Source organism: Ascaphus truei, chromosome 10, assembly GCF_040206685.1.
Source record: "Ascaphus truei isolate aAscTru1 chromosome 10, aAscTru1.hap1, whole genome shotgun sequence".
Taxonomy (NCBI): domain Eukaryota; kingdom Metazoa; phylum Chordata; class Amphibia; order Anura; family Ascaphidae; genus Ascaphus; species Ascaphus truei.
The window spans coordinates 61,353,601-61,372,952 of NC_134492.1; the positions used below are offsets into that span (position 1 = coordinate 61,353,601).

The 19,352-nt window shown below is 50.6% G+C and overlaps 1 protein-coding gene across 1 annotated transcript in view; it reads left to right on the plus strand.

Moving 5' to 3' along the window:
* NR5A2 (nuclear receptor subfamily 5 group A member 2) overlaps nt 1–19,352 on the plus strand; it is a 119,931-nt gene that overhangs the window by 11,680 nt on the left and 88,899 nt on the right. The window contains 3 exon segments of the mRNA XM_075617061.1: nt 2,440–2,581; nt 17,621–17,845; nt 17,848–18,266. Coding sequence (XP_075473176.1) covers nt 2,440–2,581; nt 17,621–17,845; nt 17,848–18,266 — 786 coding nt within the window.

A 19,352-nucleotide genomic window follows, 5' to 3' on the forward strand; every position in this document is an offset into this window, starting at 1 on the left:
GTCTGCGGCAAAAAAATGAGAAAATGTGTAAAAATTGCCGTCAAGTTCAACCCTAAAAAGTCTGTTTATATCGTTAGCGCAGAATTTTTTCTAAGTCTGAAATTGCTCCGAAGAATTTTATTCCGATACATTTCTGCTCCAGGTTTCTATACTGGATATAGATTTATCTAAACAAGTAAAGACATTTTCTGAGACAAATTTACAGCGGCCAGAATTGAGAAAACAGAAAAAAAATATAGGAAAAAAAATATTAATTTCTAGACAAAGAAATCTATTTCATATTGTGAGCTGTATATATGTGTATATATATGGATATGTGTGTGTATATGTATATATGTATGTGTGTATATATGTGTGTGTGTGTATATATATATTTATTTATTACACTATTTTTTTGATTCAGATGTACTTTGATTAGAAAAGTACAAATATTTTTAGATTTTTATGTCAGAAAAGTTAACGTTTTATTTGCAAAGTCTACAAGCTGTAAAGTGAAGGTGTATAGTGTTATATATATATATATATATATAGTGTATATATATATATATAGTGTTATATACAGCTATTGTAGGGCTGTTACTGTTCTACTGTAGATTGGTCCACAATTCTTTCACTGACACCAGGATCCCCTACAGATTTCTGGGGTCCAGGTATGAGTGTAGGCTGTGGGCCCGGGTAGCTAAGTGCGGGGGGGGGGGGGGGGAAGGGTATCCTCCTGTAGCTGTCTGCCCCCCTCCCGGAGTTGTCTGACCCAGGACCAGTTCTCCCCTCTGTCGGCGGCCCCGGCTGCCACTGTTTCCCCTCCTCGAAGGGAATTTGGCGCGCGCAGCGTAGGAAGGAGATATGTCATAAACGTGTACATTGTCTGGAAGAAAAATATCCCGCAAGACCTTACAGGGGAAAAGGAAATATTATTATGGGGAGTTGTGGAACGTCTGTGGAATTTTACATCCCGGTCTAGAGAAAGATGGCGGTAATGCCACGTCTAGGAAATTCAGTGTACTAACGGCAGTGACAGGGTTAAGGGGTCAGTCCCTCCTAGGGGCAAAGTGTACTAATGGCAGTGACAGGGTTAAGGGGTCAGTCCCTCCTAGGGGCAAAGTGTACTAATGGCAGTGACATGGTTAAGGGGTCAGTCCCTCCTAGGGGCAAAGTGTACTAATGGCAGTGACAGGGTTAAGGGGTCAGTCCCTCCTAGGGGCAAAGTGTACTAACGGCAGTGACAGGGTTAAGGGGTCAGTCCCTCCTAGGGGCAAAGTGTACTAACGGCAGTGACAGGGTTAAGGGGTCAGTCCCTCCTAGGGGCAAAGTGTACTAACGGCAGTGACAGGGTTAAGGGGTCAGTCCCTCCTAGGGGCAAAGTGTACTAATGGCAGTGACATGGTTAAGGGGTCAGTCCCTCCTAGGGGCAAAGTGTACTAATGGCAGTGACATGGTTAAGGGGTCAGTCCCTCCTAGGGGCAAAGTGTACTAACGGCAGTGACAGGGTTAAGGGGTCAGTCCCTCCTAGGGGCAAAGTGTACTAACGGCAGTGACAGGGTTAAGGGGTCAGTCCCTCCTAGGGGCAAAGTGTACTAATGGCAGTGACAGGGTTAAGGGGTCAGTCCCTCCTAGGGGCAAAGTGTACTAATGGCAGTGACATGGTTAAGGGGTCAGTCCCTCCTTGGGGCAAAGTGTACTAACGGCAGTGACAGGGTTAAGGGGTCAGTCCCTCCTAGGGGCAAAGTGTACTAATGGCAGTGACAGGGTTAAGGGGTCAGTCCCCCCTAGGGGCAAAGTGTACTAATGGCAGTGACATGGTTAAGGGGTCAGTCCCCCCTAGGGGCAAAGTGTACTAATGGCAGTGACATGGTTAAGGGGTCAGTCCCCCCTAGGGGCAAAGTGTACTAATGGCAGTGACATGGTTAAGGGGTCAATCCCCCCTAGGGGCAAAGTGTACTAATGGCAGTGACATGGTTAAGGGGTCAGTCCCTCCTAGGGGCAAAGTGTACTAATGGCAGTGACATGGTTAAGGGGTCAGTCCCTCCTAGGGGCAAAGTGTACTAATGGCAGTGACATGGTTAAGGGGTCAGTCCCCCCTAGGGGCAAAGTGTACTAATGGCAGTGACATGGTTAAGGGGTCAGTCCCTCCTAGGGGCAAAGTGTACTAATGGCAGTGGTGTGTTAAATGTAGCACATTTTCACATAGAAAGGAAATAAGTGACAATTTATACTTTAAGGCAAATTCATATTTTCCACAGCAACCACTTCCACGTCGGGATATTTGCGTGATTAACCCTTTCATGCCGTTCCTAATGTAATAGGACCAGAAACCTTTTCTTCAGCCTGTTGAGCATTTGAAACTTCTGCGGTGCGCGCGATCCCATGAACCCCGTTAGTCAGAGGGACGCTGAGGGCGTGTTTCTGCCGCTGGTTTGATACCCTCGTTTCCCCATTTAGGGTTTCTTCAAGCGGACGGTCCAGAACAATAAGAGATATACGTGCATCGAGAACCAGACCTGCCAGATCGATAAGACGCAGAGGAAGAGGTGCCCGCACTGCCGCTTCCAGAAGTGTCTGAGCGTGGGGATGAAGCTGGAAGGTAAGAGGAGCGCAGTGCGGGAGAGAGCGCGGGAGAGAGCGCGGGAGAGAGCGCGGGAACGCCCCGGCAGGGCTCTGCTTTCTCTTATTCACCCATCCACGTTCCTCACTGGAGACAGTGCGATGTGTTATAGGAAGAGTTATTGGGAGCGGTTATATGGGGTAATAGGAGGAGTTATAGGCAGAGTTTATATGGGGTAATAGGAGGAGTTATAGGCAGAGTTTATATGGGGTAATAGGAGGAGTTATAGGGAGAGGTTATATGGGGTAATAGGAGGAGTTATAGGGAGAGGTTATATGGGGTAATAGGAGGAGTTATTGGGAGCGGTTATATGGGGTAATAGGAGGAGTTATAGGCAGAGTTTATATGGGGTAATAGGAGGAGTTATAGGCAGAGTTTATATGGGGTAATAGGAGGAGTTATAGGGAGAGGTTATATGGGGTAATAGGAGGAGTTATAGGGAGAGGTTATATGGGATAATAGGAGCAGTTATAGGCAGAGTTTATATGGGGTAATAGGAGGAGTTATAGTGAGAGGTTATATGGGATAATAGGAGGAGTTATAGGGAAAGTTTATATGGGGTAATAGGGGGAGTTATAGGGAGCGGTTATATGGGGTAATAGGAGGAGTTATAGGGAGCGGTTATATGGGATAATAGGAGGAGTTATAGGGAAAGTTTATATGGGGTAATAGGGGGAGTTATAGGGAGAGGTTATATGGGGCAATAGGAGGAGTTAAAGGGAACGGTTATATGGGGTAATAGGAGGAGTTATAGGGAGCGGTTATATGGGGTAATAGGAGGAGTTATTGGGAGCGGTTATATGGGGTAATAGGAGGTGTTATAGGGAGAGGTTATATGGGGTAATAGGAGGAGTTATAGGGAGAGGTTATATGGGGTAATAGGAGGAGTTATAGGGAGCGGGTATATGGGGTAATAGGAAGAGTTATAGGGAGAGTTTATATGGGGTAATAGGAGGAACTCTTTTTTATTGAAAACATTTTTCCAACATTACATTTCATAGAAAAACATTTCAAACAAAAACTGCACATTATATACAAACTTATATTACATCAATATTAACTCAGCATTTGTGCCAACCTTTCTCCTCAACAGCAACTTCGTATTCCCTTTATTCATATTTTAATTGAAACTAAATAAAAGCCTTAACTATGATATTATTAGCTGCTACCTTTAAAGGATTAATGAACAAACATTAAGCCCCCCCCAAAAACAACAACAAAAAAAAACACACGGTATTACTTTTTCTTTTCCCCCACATTATCCCCCAATGACCCAAACCTCTTGACGGTCACTGAAGGTGGGATCATATCCGAGTCTGTCTCTCTGGAAACATCCATAGTATGTTCCTCTTCGGATAAGGAAAGTTCCTCTACATCGTCGGAGTCCTCAGCTCTTGACCCCCAACCCTTTCTGAGAGCAGAAAAACGGTTTTTCGTAGCTACCTGAGGAACTTTACCAGCGGGACCTGCAGGACGTCGAAGAGTCCCTCCAAGTTTTCTTACCATGCTCTTCTTCCTTTTCTTTTTTCCCTGTGCCCAAATCTGCTCACTTTCTTTTTCTTTATTATTATTTTCCCTCACTTGGGTTTCCATCAAAGTAGGATCATCTGATTCCCCAGATTGTTCCCCGGCTGGGAGTAGATTTGAGGTGGTTCCCTCTAAGGGGTCTTCTGACAATCCCTGGGCCCTGTTTACACTCTCAATAATTGTTTCTTCTGTAAGTGTATCTGGGCAAACTCCATCCACAGGCGGTCCAGGACAAGCTCCGTCCCCAGGAGGATCTAAGCAAGCGCCATCCCTAGGCTGAACCAGACCAACCCCATCTGCAGGCGGATCCAGACATATTCTGTCTGCAACTTTCAGGGCCCGGTCGTAAAGTGCTTGATTATCTTCAAAGTCCACTTCCTGCTCCCATACTTTTAAAATATTATGCCAGGCTTCTGCGCAATTCGTATATGAATGTCCAAATTTATCGCATAAATTACATCTGATCTTTGTACAACTTGCCCTCTCGTGGCCCAAGGACTCGCACAAGTTGCATTTTAGAACATCACAAGACATACTTAAATGTTTGGCTGAACCACATCTATGGCACAAGGTTGGCTGACCATAGTAAAAACTATTTCCTTTTTCTCTTCCTATGAAAAAGGAGTTGGGCAAATGCTTTGTAACATTGCCATATCGTCAAAGTCTGACTTGCACTTTCCAACCTCCAATCCAAATGTCTTCTTCATCCATAATTCTTGTAGGTGGAGCCAGTACTTCACATTGCCTGCCAAGCCATATCAGAATATCTGATATTGGGACAGATTTGTGTCTGAAGAGAATTGTTACAGACTTTGTTTCCGGTTTGGACACAGGAATAGCTGCAAAGGACTTCCATAATTCAGTATTTTTAAGACTCTCATATTTTGTCCAGAAATAGTCCAGAGCCTGAGGTCTCTTAAAGCTGACATCATACTCACAGGAGCCTGGAACATGGATAAGTGCATACATTTCATCTGCTCTGAAGCCCAAGGATTCTTTCAATAGATGTTTTCCAACAAAAATCCTGTCAGGCTTCATTTCCTCACTGCCTTTATACGTCAACTTTACCACATTCCTCCTTTTTAAAGGTTGAACATTTCTGGTCACAGCGCTCACAAAGGATCTCCCACGCCGAAGGGGGTGCTGTGTGAACTGGGGTTACCTTAATACCATTACTTTGCTTTACCCCATCTTCTGATTGGGCCACTCTATTATCAGGAACTATCTGGATAGGAGCAGCACTTTCAGTCTCTACAACCTTAATTTCACTCCCAGGCACTACAGGGTTAATGCTGTCTCCATTGCTGCTAATTACCACCTGCTGTTCTCCTCTCTCAGAGTTCTGAATCACAGGACCTGCTAATAAGCAGGGGGTGGTTCTGTGGTTCTGGGGTGGTTCCAGGTGAGCATGGGTTCTCTGGCTCACTGCTCTCAGGCACAAACTCCATTTCCAGCTGATCTCCTCTCAGAGTTTTTAGGTTCTTGCTTTGCTGCTCTCCAGATTTCTTTGTAATTTCTTTTACTTCTCCCAGCGTGGGAGTCTGAGATAACCCAACATCACAGGTGTCTGCTGCTTTCTTTGCATGCAATGGTCTTTTAACCAGATCTTCTGCTGCTTCTGCCATTAACCCCTGGGATGCTGGAAGCTCTGGAACAGATCCTTGCTCACTGCCTGATACACTCTGAGGTGAGTCCCCTTCCCTGAAGTCTTAGGACTCTATTACAGGGCTGTTACCTTCTCCTGTAGAAACCTTTAGCCTCCGGTCCTTTGCTTTCTTTTCTTTAGCAGCTTTACCCTTTGGGGTTTTCCTGGCAGTTGATTGAATTAAACTGTCAGGATCTGAATCAGAATTTTCCTGGGATAAGTTCTCTGTTTTATCTTTAGGCTTCACAGACTTGTTCTGGGATCTACTTTCTATCTCACTTCTTTTAGGCGTCACCAAACTTATCTTTTCTTGAGAGCTTTTAATGTGGCTCTTACTGGGGTTTTGGCTTCCGTTTCCACAATATGAATCTGCGACTTGTTCTGCACTTTGCTCTGCACCCTGCTCAGCATTTTGCTCTGCGCCCCAGTCTACACCCTGCTCAGCACTTTGCTCTGCGCCCCGCTCTGCACCCTGCGCACTGCTCAGCACTGTGGGTTAGCATTTATATTTGTTTTTGAAAGGGAACGTTTCTGTTTGACTGGAACTCCTGTTATTTTAGCAATCTCACCTTCCAATTGGGTTAATTCAACATGCAGATTATGTATTTGCTTCTTGCGCGCATCTATCTCACGACCACGACATCTCTTTAATTTAATATTTTCTATTTCCATTTCTTCTACCTTCCTGTTATACTTCTTCAATAAAGCTCGTTTCTCTTCTTTCTTAAGCAGATTCTGTTCTGCCCCTTCCTTTCTCTGCAAACTCTCCTGTAAATTGCATTCAGGCTCCCCAAGACCTACACACCTGCTGCAGCCTGCGGCCTCTCCTACTTCCATCTCCAACTCAGAGCCACCAACCTCTGGGTCTAAGGCCATCCTGACTTCCCTGCAGGAGCTCACCTGCAGCCCATCCTGGAGGAGTTAAAGGGAGGGGGTATATGGGGTAATAGGAGGAGTTATATGGAGGGGTTATATGGGGTAAGAGGAGGAGTTATAGGGAGCAGTTACATGGGGTAATAGGAGGAGTTATAGGGAGGGATTACGTACACACACTAATACAGATATTCACATACACACATACGCACACACTAATACAGACATTCACACACTAATACAGATATTCACACACAAACATTTACTCACACTAATACAGACTTTCACACAATGACACATAAATTCATTGACACACTTATACAAACACACACACACACACACACATACACTCAGACGATTTCACACAGGCATTCACTGACTCACTTATTCACACATACACACACATTCACTCAGATGTTCACAAAAACATTTATACAGACATTCACACACACATACTTTCACTGACACACTTATACACACACACACACACACACACACACACACACACACACACACACACACACACACACACACACACACACACACATTCACTCACACCTTTATACAGATATCCACACACAGACATTCATGCACATACATTCACTAACACACACATTCACTAACACACTTATTCACACACACATACATTCACTGACACACTTATTCACACACATACATTCACTCACAAACTTATACAGACATTCACAGACTCACACACATATATTTACTCACACGCATACATTTACTCACACACAGAAATTCACAAACTCACACACTCAGACATTCACTCACTTTTATACAGACATTCACACACATTCACTGACACGCTTATTCACACACTTACAAACATACCTTCACTCACACTTTTATACAGACATTCACACATTCACACACATACATTCACTGACACACTTATTCACTCACAAACTTATACAAAAATATTCGCACTTCCTCAGTATCCTGTCAGGCCGGCTCCCCATGGTGGAGGCTCGAGTCCCATTCAATAAAAAGCCATTCATCTATCCGTTACTTTTATTTCACCCGGAATGACTGCGCCTGCGTCTGTGTCTGCAACTTCAACTGTGCCTGCGACTGCGCCTGACTAGGACTGCGACTGACTAGAACTGCGACTGACTAGAACTGCGACTGACTAGGACTGCGCCTGACTAGGACTGCGCCTGACTAGGACTGTACCTGACTAGGACTGTACCTGACTAGGACGGCACCTACGCCTGATTAGGACTGCGCCTGTGCCTGACTAGGACTGTGCCTGACCAGGACTGCGCCTGCACCTGCACCTGACTAGGACTGTGCCTGACTAGGACTGTGCCTGCGCCTGACTAGGACTGTGCCTGACTAGGACTGTGCCTGACTAGGACTGCGCCTGACTAGGACTGCGCCTGACTAGGACTCCGCCTGACTAGAACTGCGCCTGCACCTGACTAGGACTGCGCCTGACTAGGACTGCGCCTGACTAGGACTGCGCCTTATTAGGACTGTGCCTGCACCTGACTAGGACTGTGCCTGACTAGGACTACGCCTGACTAGGACTGCGCCTGACTAGGACTGCGCCTGCGCCTGACTAGGACTGCGCCTGACTAGGACTGCGCCTGACTAGGACTGCGCCTGACTAGGACTGCGCCTGACTAGGACTGTACCTAACTAGGACTGCGCCTGCGCCTGACTAGGACTGTGCCTGACTAGGACTGTGTCTGACTAGGACTGTGCCTGACTAGGACTGCGCCTGCGCGTGACTAGGACTGCGCGTGACTAGGACTGCGCCTGACTAGGACTGCGCCTGACTAGGACTGCGCCTGACTAGGACTGCACCTGACTAGGACTGCGCCTGACTAGGACTTTGCCTGACTAGGATTGTGCCTGACTAGGACTGTGCCTGACTAGGACTTTGCCTGACTAGGACTGTGCCTGACTAGGACTGTGCCTGACTAGGACTGTGCCTGTGCCTGACTAGGACTGTGCCTGACTAGGACTGCGCCTGCGTCTGACTAGGACTGTGCCTGACTAGGACTGTGCCTGACTAGGACTGAGTCTGACTAGTACTGTGCCTGACTAGGACTGCGCCTGCGCCTGACTAGGCCTGCGCCTGACTAGGAATGCGCCTGCGCCTGACTAGGACTGCGCCTGCGCCTGACTAGGACTGCACCTGACTAGGACTCTGCCTGACTAGGACTGCGTCTGACTAGGACTGCGCCTGACTAGGACTGCGCCTGACTAGGACTGCGCCTGACTAGGACTGCACCTGACTAGGACTGCGCCTGACTAGGACTTTGCCTGACTAGGATTGTGCCTGACTAGGACTGTGCCTGACTAGGACTTTGCCTGACTAGGACTGTGCCTGACTAGGACTGTGCCTGACTAGGACTGTGCCTGTGCCTGACTAGGACTGTGCCTGACTAGGACTGCGCCTGCGTCTGACTAGGACTGTGCCTGACTAGGACTGTGCCTGACTAGGACTGAGTCTGACTAGTACTGTGCCTGACTAGGACTGCGCCTGCGCCTGACTAGGCCTGCGCCTGACTAGGAATGCGCCTGCGCCTGACTAGGACTGCGCCTGCGCCTGACTAGGACTGCACCTGACTAGGACTCTGCCTGACTAGGACTGTGTCTGACTAGGACTGCGCCTGCGCTTGACTAGGACTGCACGTGACTAGGACTGCGCCTGACTAGGACTGTGCCTGACTAGGACTGTGCCTGACTAGGACTGCGCCTGACTAGGACTGCGCCTTACTAGGACTGTAACTGAGTAGGACTGCGCCTGCGCCTGACTAGGACTGCGCCTGACTAGGACTGTGCCTGACTAGGACTGTGTCTGACTAGGACTGTGCCTGACTAGGACTGCGCCTGCGCCTGACTAGGACTGCACGTGACTATGACTGCACATGACTAGGACTGCGCCTGACTAGGACTGCACCTGACTAGGACTGCACCTGACTAGGACTGCGCCTGACTAGGACTTTGCCTGACTAGGACTTTGCATGACTAGGACTTTGCCTGACTAGGATTGTGCCTGACTAGGACTGTGCCTGACTAGGACTGTGCCTGACTAGGACTGTGTCTGACTAGGACTGTGTCTGACTAGGACTGTGCCTGACTAGGACTGTGCCTGACTAGGACTGCGCCTGCGCTTGACTAGGACTGCGCTTGACTAGGACTGCGCGTGACTAGGACTGCGCCTGACTAGGACTGCGCCTGACTAGGACTGCGCCTGACTAGGACTTTGCCTGACTAGGACTGTGCCTGACTAGGACTGTGCCTGACTAGGACTGTGCCTGACTAGGACTGTGCCTGACTAGGACTGTGCCTGACGAGGACTGTGCCTGACGAGGACTGTGCCTGACGAGGACTGTGCCTGACGAGGACTGTGCCTGACGAGGACTGTGCCTGACGAGGACTGTGCCTGACTAGGACTGTGCCTGACTAGGACTGCGCCTGACGAGGACTGTGCCTGACTAGGACTGTGCCTGACTAGGACTGTGCCTGACTAGGCCTGTGCCTGACTAGGACTGCACGTGACTAGAACTGTGCCTGACTTGGACTGCGTGTGACTAGGACTGCACCTGCATCTGACTAGGACTGTGCCTGACTAGGACTGTGCCTGACTAGGACTGTGCCTGACTAGGACTGTGCCTGACTAGGACTGCGCCTGACTAGGACTGCGCCTGACTAGGACTGCGCCTGACTAGGACTGCGACTGACTAGATCTGTGCCTGACTAGGACTGTGCCTGCACCTGACTAGGACTGCGCCTGACTAGGTCTGTGCCTGACTAGGTCTGCGCCTGACTAGGACTGTGCCTGACTAGGACTGTGCCTGACTTGGACTGCGTGTGACTAGGACTGCGCCTGCATCTGACTAGGACTGTGCCTGACTAGGACTGTGCCTGACTAGGACTGTGCCTGACTAGGACTGTACCTGACTAGGACTGCGCCTGACTAGGACTGCGCCTGACTAGGACTGCGCCTGACTAGGACTGCGACTGACTAGGTCTGTGCCTGACTAGGACTGTGCCTGCACCTGACTAGGACTGCGCCTGACTAGGTCTGTGCCTGACTAGGTCTGCGCGTGACTAGGACTGTGCCTGACTAGGACTGCGACTGCGCCTGACTAGGACTGTGCCTGACTAGGACTGCGCCTGACTAGGACTGCGCCTGACTAGGACTGTGCCTGTGACTGCGCCTGACTAGGACTGTGCCTGACTAGGACTGCGCCTGACTAGGACTGTGCCTGACTAGGACTCTGCCTGACTAGGACTCTGCCTGACTAGGACTCTGCCTGACTAGGACTGTGCCTGACTAGGACTGTGCCTGACTAGGACTGTGCCTGACTAGGACTGCGCCTGACTAGGACTGCGCGTGACTAGGACTGTGCGTGACTAGTAGGACTGTGCCTGACTAGGACTGCGCGTGACTAGGACTGCGCGTGACTAGGACTGCGCATGACTAGGACTGCGCCTGCGCCTGACTAGGACTGCGCCTGACTAGGACTGTGCCTGACTAGGACTGTGCCTGACTAGGACTGTGCCTGACTAGGACTGCGCCTGACTAGGACTGCACCTGACTAGGACTGCGACTGACTAGGTCTGCGCCTGACTAGGTCTGTGCCTGACTAGGATGTGCCTGCGCCTGACTAGGACTGCGCCTGACTAGGTCTGCGCCTGACTAGGACTGCACGTGACTAGGACTGCACGTGACTAGGACTGTGCCTGACTTGGACTGCGCGTGACTAGGACTGCGCCTGCGCCTGACTAAGACTGTGCCTGACTAGGACTGTGCCTGACTAGGACTGTGCCTGACTAGGACTGTGCCTGACTAGGACTGCGCCTGACTAGGGCTGCGCCTGACTAGGACTGCGACTGACTAGGTCTGTGCCTGAATAGGACTGTGCCTGCGCCTGACTAGGACTGCGCCTGACTAGGACTGCGCCTGACTAGGTCTGTGCCTGACTAGGACTGTGCCTGACTAGGACTGTGCCTGCGCCTGACTAGGGCTGCGCCTGACTAGGACTGCGCCTGACTAGGACTGTGCCTGCACCTGACTAGGACTGTGCCTGCACCTGACTAGGACTGCGCCTGCGCCTGACTAGGACTGTGCCTGACTAGGACTGTGTCTGACTAGGACTGTGCCTGACTAGGACTGTGCCTGACTAGGACTGTGCCTGACTAGGACTGCGCCTGACTAGGACTGCGCCTGACTAGGACTGTGCCTGACTAGGACTGCGCCTGACTAGGACTGCGCCTGACTAGGACTGTGCCTGACTAGGACTGCACCTGACTAGGACTGCACCTGACTAGGACTGCGCCTGACTAGGACTGCGCCTGACTAGGACTGCGCCTGACTAGGTCTGTGCCTGACTAGGACTGTGCCTGACTAGGACTGTGCCTGCGCCTGACTAGGGCTGCGCCTGACTAGGACTGCGCCTGACTAGGACTGTGCCTGCACCTGACTAGGACTGTGCCTGCACCTGACTAGGACTGCGCCTGCGCCTGACTAGGACTGTGCCTGACTAGGACTGTGTCTGACTAGGACTGTGCCTGACTAGGACTGTGCCTGACTAGGACTGTGCCTGACTAGGACTGCGCCTGACTAGGACTGCGCCTGACTAGGACTGTGCCTGACTAGGACTGCGCCTGACTAGGACTGCGCCTGACTAGGACTGTGCCTGACTAGGACTGCACCTGACTAGGACTGCACCTGACTAGGACTGCGCCTGACTAGGACTGCGCCTGACTAGGACTGCGCCTGACTAGGCCTGTGCCTGACTAGGACTGTGCCTGCACCTGACTAGGACTGCGACTGACTAGGACTGTGCCTGCACCTGACTAGGACTGTGCCTGCACCTGACTAGGACTGGGCCTGCGCCTGACTAGGACTGTGTCTGACTAGGACTGTGTCTGACTAGGACTGCGCCTGACTAGGTCTGTGCCTGACTAGGACTGCGCCTGCGCCTGACTAGGACTGTGCCTGACTAGGACTGTGCCTGACTAGGACTGTGCCTGACTAGGACTGTGCCTGACTAGGACTGCGCCTGACTAGGACTGCGCCTGACTAGGACTGTGCCTGCGCCTGACTAGGACTGCGCCTGACTAGGACTGTGCCTGCGCCTGACTAGGACTACGCCTGACTAGGACTGCGACTGACTAGGACTGAGCCTGACTAGGACTGTGCCTGCACCTGACTAGGACTGTGCCTGACTAGGACTGCGCCTGACTGGGACTGTGCTTGCGCCTGACTAGGACTGCGCCTGACTAGGACTGCACCTGTGCCTGACTAGGACTGCGCCTGTGCCTGACTAGGACTGTGCCTGCACCTGACTAGGACTGTGCCTGCGCCTGACTAGGACTGCGCCTGACTAGGACTGTGCCTGTGCCTGACTAGGACTGCGCCTGACTAGGACTGCGCATGTGCCTGACTAGGACTGCGCCTGACTAGGACTGCGTCTGTGCCTGACTAGGACTGCGCCTGACTAGGACTGCGCCTGTGCCTGACTAGGACTGCGCCTGACTAGGACTGCGCCTGAGTAGGACTGTGCCTGACTAGGACTGCGCCTGACTAGGACTGTGCCTGACTAGGACTGTGCCTGACTAGGACTGTGCCTGACTAGGACTGTGCCTGACTAGGACTGTGCCTGACTAGGACTGTGTCTGACTAGGACTGCGCCTGCGCCAGTGACTGCACCTGACTGCGACATTACAGCGCAAGACAAACGCTAGGGCTCGGCGTGCGAATGAAAGGCGGAGGCCATCGCGGAGGTGTGCTCTGCGGAACCCGGTTCTGACGTTCCAACATGAATTAGACCCAGAAATGGACGGGGGGGGGAAGAAAAGGAGCGGACCTCTCGCATGTTTCCGCCTGACGCGGTTATTTTCCCTATACACTATTCGTGGCACATCTGGAAACCCCACAAACAGCGTCCTGGGGAAGGAAGAGGAAATGAGTGGATCGATGGCACAATAAGCAGTCACATGATATTTTCCTTTTGTATTTTGATGGTATTAGCGACCTGTTGGATCCGCCTGTGCTGCGCAGCACCGAAGGGGTTAATATTGTTTGTTATATAGGGTGCTGATAGGTAGGAGAATACACCCCCAATAACTGCTCCCTAAAACTCCTCCTATTACCCCCAATAACTGCTCCTATTACCCCCAATAACTGCTCCCTAAAACTCCTCCTATTATCCCATATAACCGCTCCCTATAACTCCTCCTATTACCCCATATAACCGCCCCCTATAACTGCCCCTATTACCCCATATAACTCCTCCTATTACCCCATATAACTCCTCCTATTATCCCATATAACCGCTCCCTATAACTCCTCCTATTACCCCATATAACCTCTCCCTATAACTCCTCCTATTACCCCATATAAGCTCTCTCTAAAACTCCTCCTACTACCCCATATAACCGCTCTCTATAACTCCTCCTATTACCCCATATAACTCCTCCTATTACCCCATATAACCGCTCCTTATAACTCCTCCTATTACCCCATATAACCGCTCCCTATAACTCCTCCTATTAACCCATATAACTCCTCCTATTACCCCATATAACTGCTCCCTATAACTCCTCCAATTACCCCATATAACCCCTCCCTATAACTCCTCCTATTACCCCATATAACTGCTCCCTATAACTCCTCCTATTACCCCATATAACCGCTCCCTATAACTCCTCCTATTACCCCATATAACCTCTACCTATAACTCCTCCTATTATCCCATATAACCGCTCCCTTTAACTCCTCCTATTGCCCCATATAACCGCTCCCTATAACTCCTCCTATTACCCCATATAACCGCACCCTATAACTCCTCCTATTACCCCATATAACTGCTCCTTATAACTCCTCCTATTACCCCATATAACTGCTCCCTATAACTCCTCCTATTACCCCATATAACCGCTCCCTATAACTCCTCCTATTACCCCATATAACCTCTCCCTATTACCCCATATAACCTCTCCCTATAACTCCTCCTATTACCCCATATAACCGCTCCCTATAACTCCTCCTATTACCCCATATAATCGCTCCCTATAACTCCTCCTATTACCCCATATAACCTCTCCCTATAACTCCTCCTATTACCCCATATAACCACTCCCTATATCTCCTCCTATTACCCCATATAACCTCTCCCTATAACTCCTCCTATTACCCCATATAACCTCTCCCTATAACTCCTCCTATTACCCCATATAACTGCTCCCTATAACTCCTCCTATTACCCCATATAACCGCTCCCTATAACTCCTCCTATTACCTCATATAACCACAGTCCCACGTTGGATGTGCCCCTATCTAAAAACAAACGCCCTTCTCCAACTCGTAATCTTGATAACGACCCCGCCGTGCACACCTCACTAATAGCCCCATTAAGCTTAAACTGTAGTCTATAACTGACGACGATTCATTAATGGCGGAAGTCTTTCTGCACGATGTGTAATTACTGCCCATCAGCATGTATTTTTAATGGTCACCGCAATATATCTTCTGCATATAAACCGCTGTCTGAGGGGGGCTCAGAAAGTCTGGCTGTCTGGCACGGGGGCGGCCAACTCCAGTCCTCAAGGGCCACCAACAGGTCAGGCTTTCAGGATATCCCTGCTTCAGCACAGGCGGCTTAATCAGTCCCAGCTTCAGCAGGGGTGGCTCAATCAGAGGATCAGTCTTCGATTGAACCACTAATTGGCCACCAGTGCTGAAGCAGGGATATCCTGAAGACCTGTTGGTGGCCCTTGAGGATTTGAGTCGCCCCACCCCGCCCCCCTGGTTCCAGCCCATTAAACATGTGGCAGTGACAATCACCGCTGTGATAAGACCCCATTAAAATACCTCCCAAGGCTGCAGCTGAGCCAGGCGGTTTTAATTATTCCTAAAGCCGACGTTCTGTTCTCAGAAACCGCAGCAAGAAAATAAAATGGCTTTTTGGGGTTAAAAAAAAAAAAAGACAAGCTGACAGAATATTGTTTTAAAAAAAATATATATATCCCCCCCTCGGAGTACAGAGAACTGCTTCTAACAGCCCCGATAAGAGGAGCGTTTTAATGAGCGTGCCCTGAATCACCCGCCATGCAGCTCGCTAATAGGGTGATATGTATATTTATTCATATATAGATAATAAGACAGGTGCAGTCGGAAATCATTTTGAAAATATTTCTTGTTTTATTTGAAGTATGGCAAGTTTTAAAAATATATTTAAATATATATATAATTAAAAAATAATATATATATATACTAGCTGAGAGACCCAGCGTTGCCCATGAGTTAAATTTCCCGCTCCCTCCTCTCCCCCTATTTCGGTGCTCCCCTCTTTCTCCGTCCCCCCCCCCCCGAGGGAGGGAGGGACAGTGGACAGGACTTCCACCCCCCCCTCCACTTACCTTCCCCCTTGGCGCGCCTTCCCCTTCAACGGGGGGGAGCAGGGCATTGGCAGCTGCGCGGGACATGCCCTTCCCACCGGGAGATGGCCACGGGGGGAGGGGCAGCTCAGCCTCTTCCGATCGCCACCCAGGGTGACGACAGGATGGAGTAGTGCGGAGCGCCATTTTAATATTGTGAGCCGGTGGCATATTGGGGAAGGTAGTGGGGAGGTGAGGGGGGGTGATGGCGGGGAGGGGAGCTGTGGGTGAGGGGGGGGGGGGGGTGATGGTGGGGGGGAGCCAGCGGGGAGGTGAGCTGTGGGTGAGGGGGGGTGATGGTGTGGGGGAGCCAGCGGGGAGGTGAGCTGTGGGTGAGGGGGGTGATGGTGGGGGGGAGCCAACGGGGAGGTGAACTGTGGGTGAGGGGGAGTGATGGTGGGGGGGAGCCAGCGGGGAGGTGAGCTGTGGGTGAGGTATGGTGAGTGTAATGGGGTGAGAGTCTGTGGCAGTATGTGTGTGTGTGTCACAGTGGAGTAGGTGTGTCTGTGATGTCAGCGTACCTGTTGGCCAATGAGAGTCGTGGACCCACGGACCAATCAGATTCACCACATCTAGTAACAATCTCACAAAATTCAATTTCATATATATAGATACATATATTATTTTTTATATTTAAATTATATATATATATTTATTTTTTGTTTTTTTTAAACGAGGTGGAACTATTCGTTTTTTAATTTATTTTTAATTTATTTAAAACCGTGGCCCTCAGGATTAGTCCGTACAGAAATGCGTAAGTTTATAGGGGTTAAAATGGATAAGAAGTAAAAATTGGCACACTGTTCTCATTTGCATGTCATTACCCAGAATCCCTAGCTGCAGTGGGAGCTTTGTATTCTAGGAGATAAAGGGAAGGGCAGACCTGCCTGAGACGTGACTGTGCTCACGATGTGGGATTTTTATTTAATAAATAATTAAATGAAATAGTGGTAGCGAGTACCCGTGATATCCTTAATCCCCTCCTGTTCTGTTTTCTTGCCGTTTGTCACCATTTTTCGGGCTGTTAAACACATCTTAAAGGAGAGATTTGCGCACTTTTTTTTTATGATATATTTTTTAACACAGTATTGAAGCAGGGGGTCTCCGTGGGCTGAACCCCGTTAATTTCAGCTCCGGGGAACCCCTGCTCCTCGAGATACAGATCTCTGCAGCGGGCGCCGGTATCTCTGCGAAGTTTAAAGCTCCCCTGTCACGTGGGCCAATCGGAAATCGCACCGGATGACATCACGGCTTCCTATTGGCTCGCGGGAGCTTTGAAAACTCCGCCATTACGTGATCCCTGCTAGCTGAGCCAAGCGGCTGCCGGCGCCCCCTACAGAGGTAAGTATCTCAGGAAGTAGCAGGTCCCGCTGAGTTCCACCATTCTTGTTGGTTGTCCTGTAGGCAGCTAACTGGCGGCCATGTTATGCTCCTGCTAATAACGGATGTCCAGGGGATATACTGTGACGGACCCGGGGGTATCCCAGCGGCAGGTCAGGGGCATGATGAAGGCTGTCTTAATTCCCCTCTCCTCCGTTGTTGTCCCACAGCTGTACGGGCGGATCGTATGCGCGGCGGAAGGAATAAGTTCGGGCCGATGTACAAGAGGGACCGGGCTCTCAAGCAGCAGAAGAAGGCCCTCATCCGAGCTAACGGACTCAAAATAGAGGCCATGAGCCAGGTCATCCAATCTATTCCCACCGACCTGACCATTTCTTCTGCCATCCAGAACATCCACTCGGCATCCAAAAGCCTACCTCTCCACCACGCTGCCCTGCCCCGACAGACTACGACAGAAGCCCCTTTGTGACGTCCCCCATCAGCATGGCCATGCCACCTCATGGCAGCCTGCAAGGTTACCAGGCGTACGGGCACTTCCCTAGCCGCGCCATTAAGTCGGAGTACCCGGACCCTTACACCAGCTCTCCGGAGTCCATCATGGGATACTCGTACATGGATAGTTATCAGACCGGCTCCCCTGCCAACATCCCACACCTCATAGTGGAACTCTTGAAGTGTGAGCCGGATGAGCCTCAGGTCCAAGGGAAGATCATGGCCTACTTACAGCAGGAGCAAGCCAACAGGAGCAAACACGACAAGCTCAACACGTTTGGACTCATGTGCAAAATGGCGGACCAGACTCTCTTTTCCATTGTTGAGTGGGCGAGGAGTAGCATCTTCTTCCGAGAGCTGAAGGTAGGTCAGATACGTAGGTTTGTTTTCATTAACTTGAAGTTGTGGTTTGCAGAATCCATTGGGAAATTCTGTTGTTGTTCAGAGCTGGGGGTCCTCAGAGCTGGGGGTCCTCAGAGCAACTGGTGATATTCAGAGCTAGGGATCCTCAGAGCTGGGGGTCCACAGAGCTAGGGGTCCTCAAATTTGCCACTGAGTGGGACTGAAGAACAAAAGGGGAGGGACAAGTGTAAAAGAGAGAGGGGTGGGCACAGGAAGAGAGAGAGAGGGCACAGGAAGAGACAGGGAGGGAGAGAGGGGGGGCACAGGAAGAGAGGAAGAGATAGGGAGAGAGAGAGAGAGAGAGGGGGGCAGAGGAAGAGTGAGGGGGGGCAGAGGAAGAGAGAGGGGAGGGCAGAGGAAGAGAGAGGGGGCAGAGGAAGAGAGAGAGGGGGCAGAGGAAGAGAGAGAGGGGGCAGAGGAAGAGAGAGAGGGGGCAGAGGAAGAGAGAGGGGGCAGAGGAAGAGCGAGGGGGCAGAGGAAGAGCGAGAGGGGGCAGAGGAAGAGAGAGAGAGGGCACAGGAAGAGACAGGGAGGGAGAGAGAGGGGGCACAGGAAGAGAGGAAGAGAGATAGGGAGAGAGAGATAGAGAGAGGGGGGCAGAGGAAGAGTGAGGGGGGGCAGAGGAAGAGAGAGGGGAGGGCAGAGGAAGAGAGAGGGGGCAGAGGAAGAGAGAGAGGGGGCAGAGGAAGAGAGAGAGGGGGCAGAGGAAGAAAGAGAGGGGGCAGAGGAAGAGAGAGGGGCAGAGGAAGAGCAAGGGGGCAGAGGAAGAGCGAGAGGGGGCAGAGGAAGAGAGACAGGGGGCAGAGGAAGAGAGAGGGGCAGAGGAAGAGAGAGGGGGCAGAGGAAGACAGAGCTGGCAGAGGAAGAGAGAGGGGCAGAGGAAGAGAGAGAGGGGGCAGAGGAAGAGCGAGGGGGCAGAGGAAGAGAGAGAGAGAGAGGGCACAGGAAGAGACAGGGAGAGAGAGGGGGCACAGGAAGAGAGGAAGAGAGATAGGGAGAGATAGATAGAGAGAGGGGGGGCAGAGGAAGAGAGAGGGGTGGCAGAGG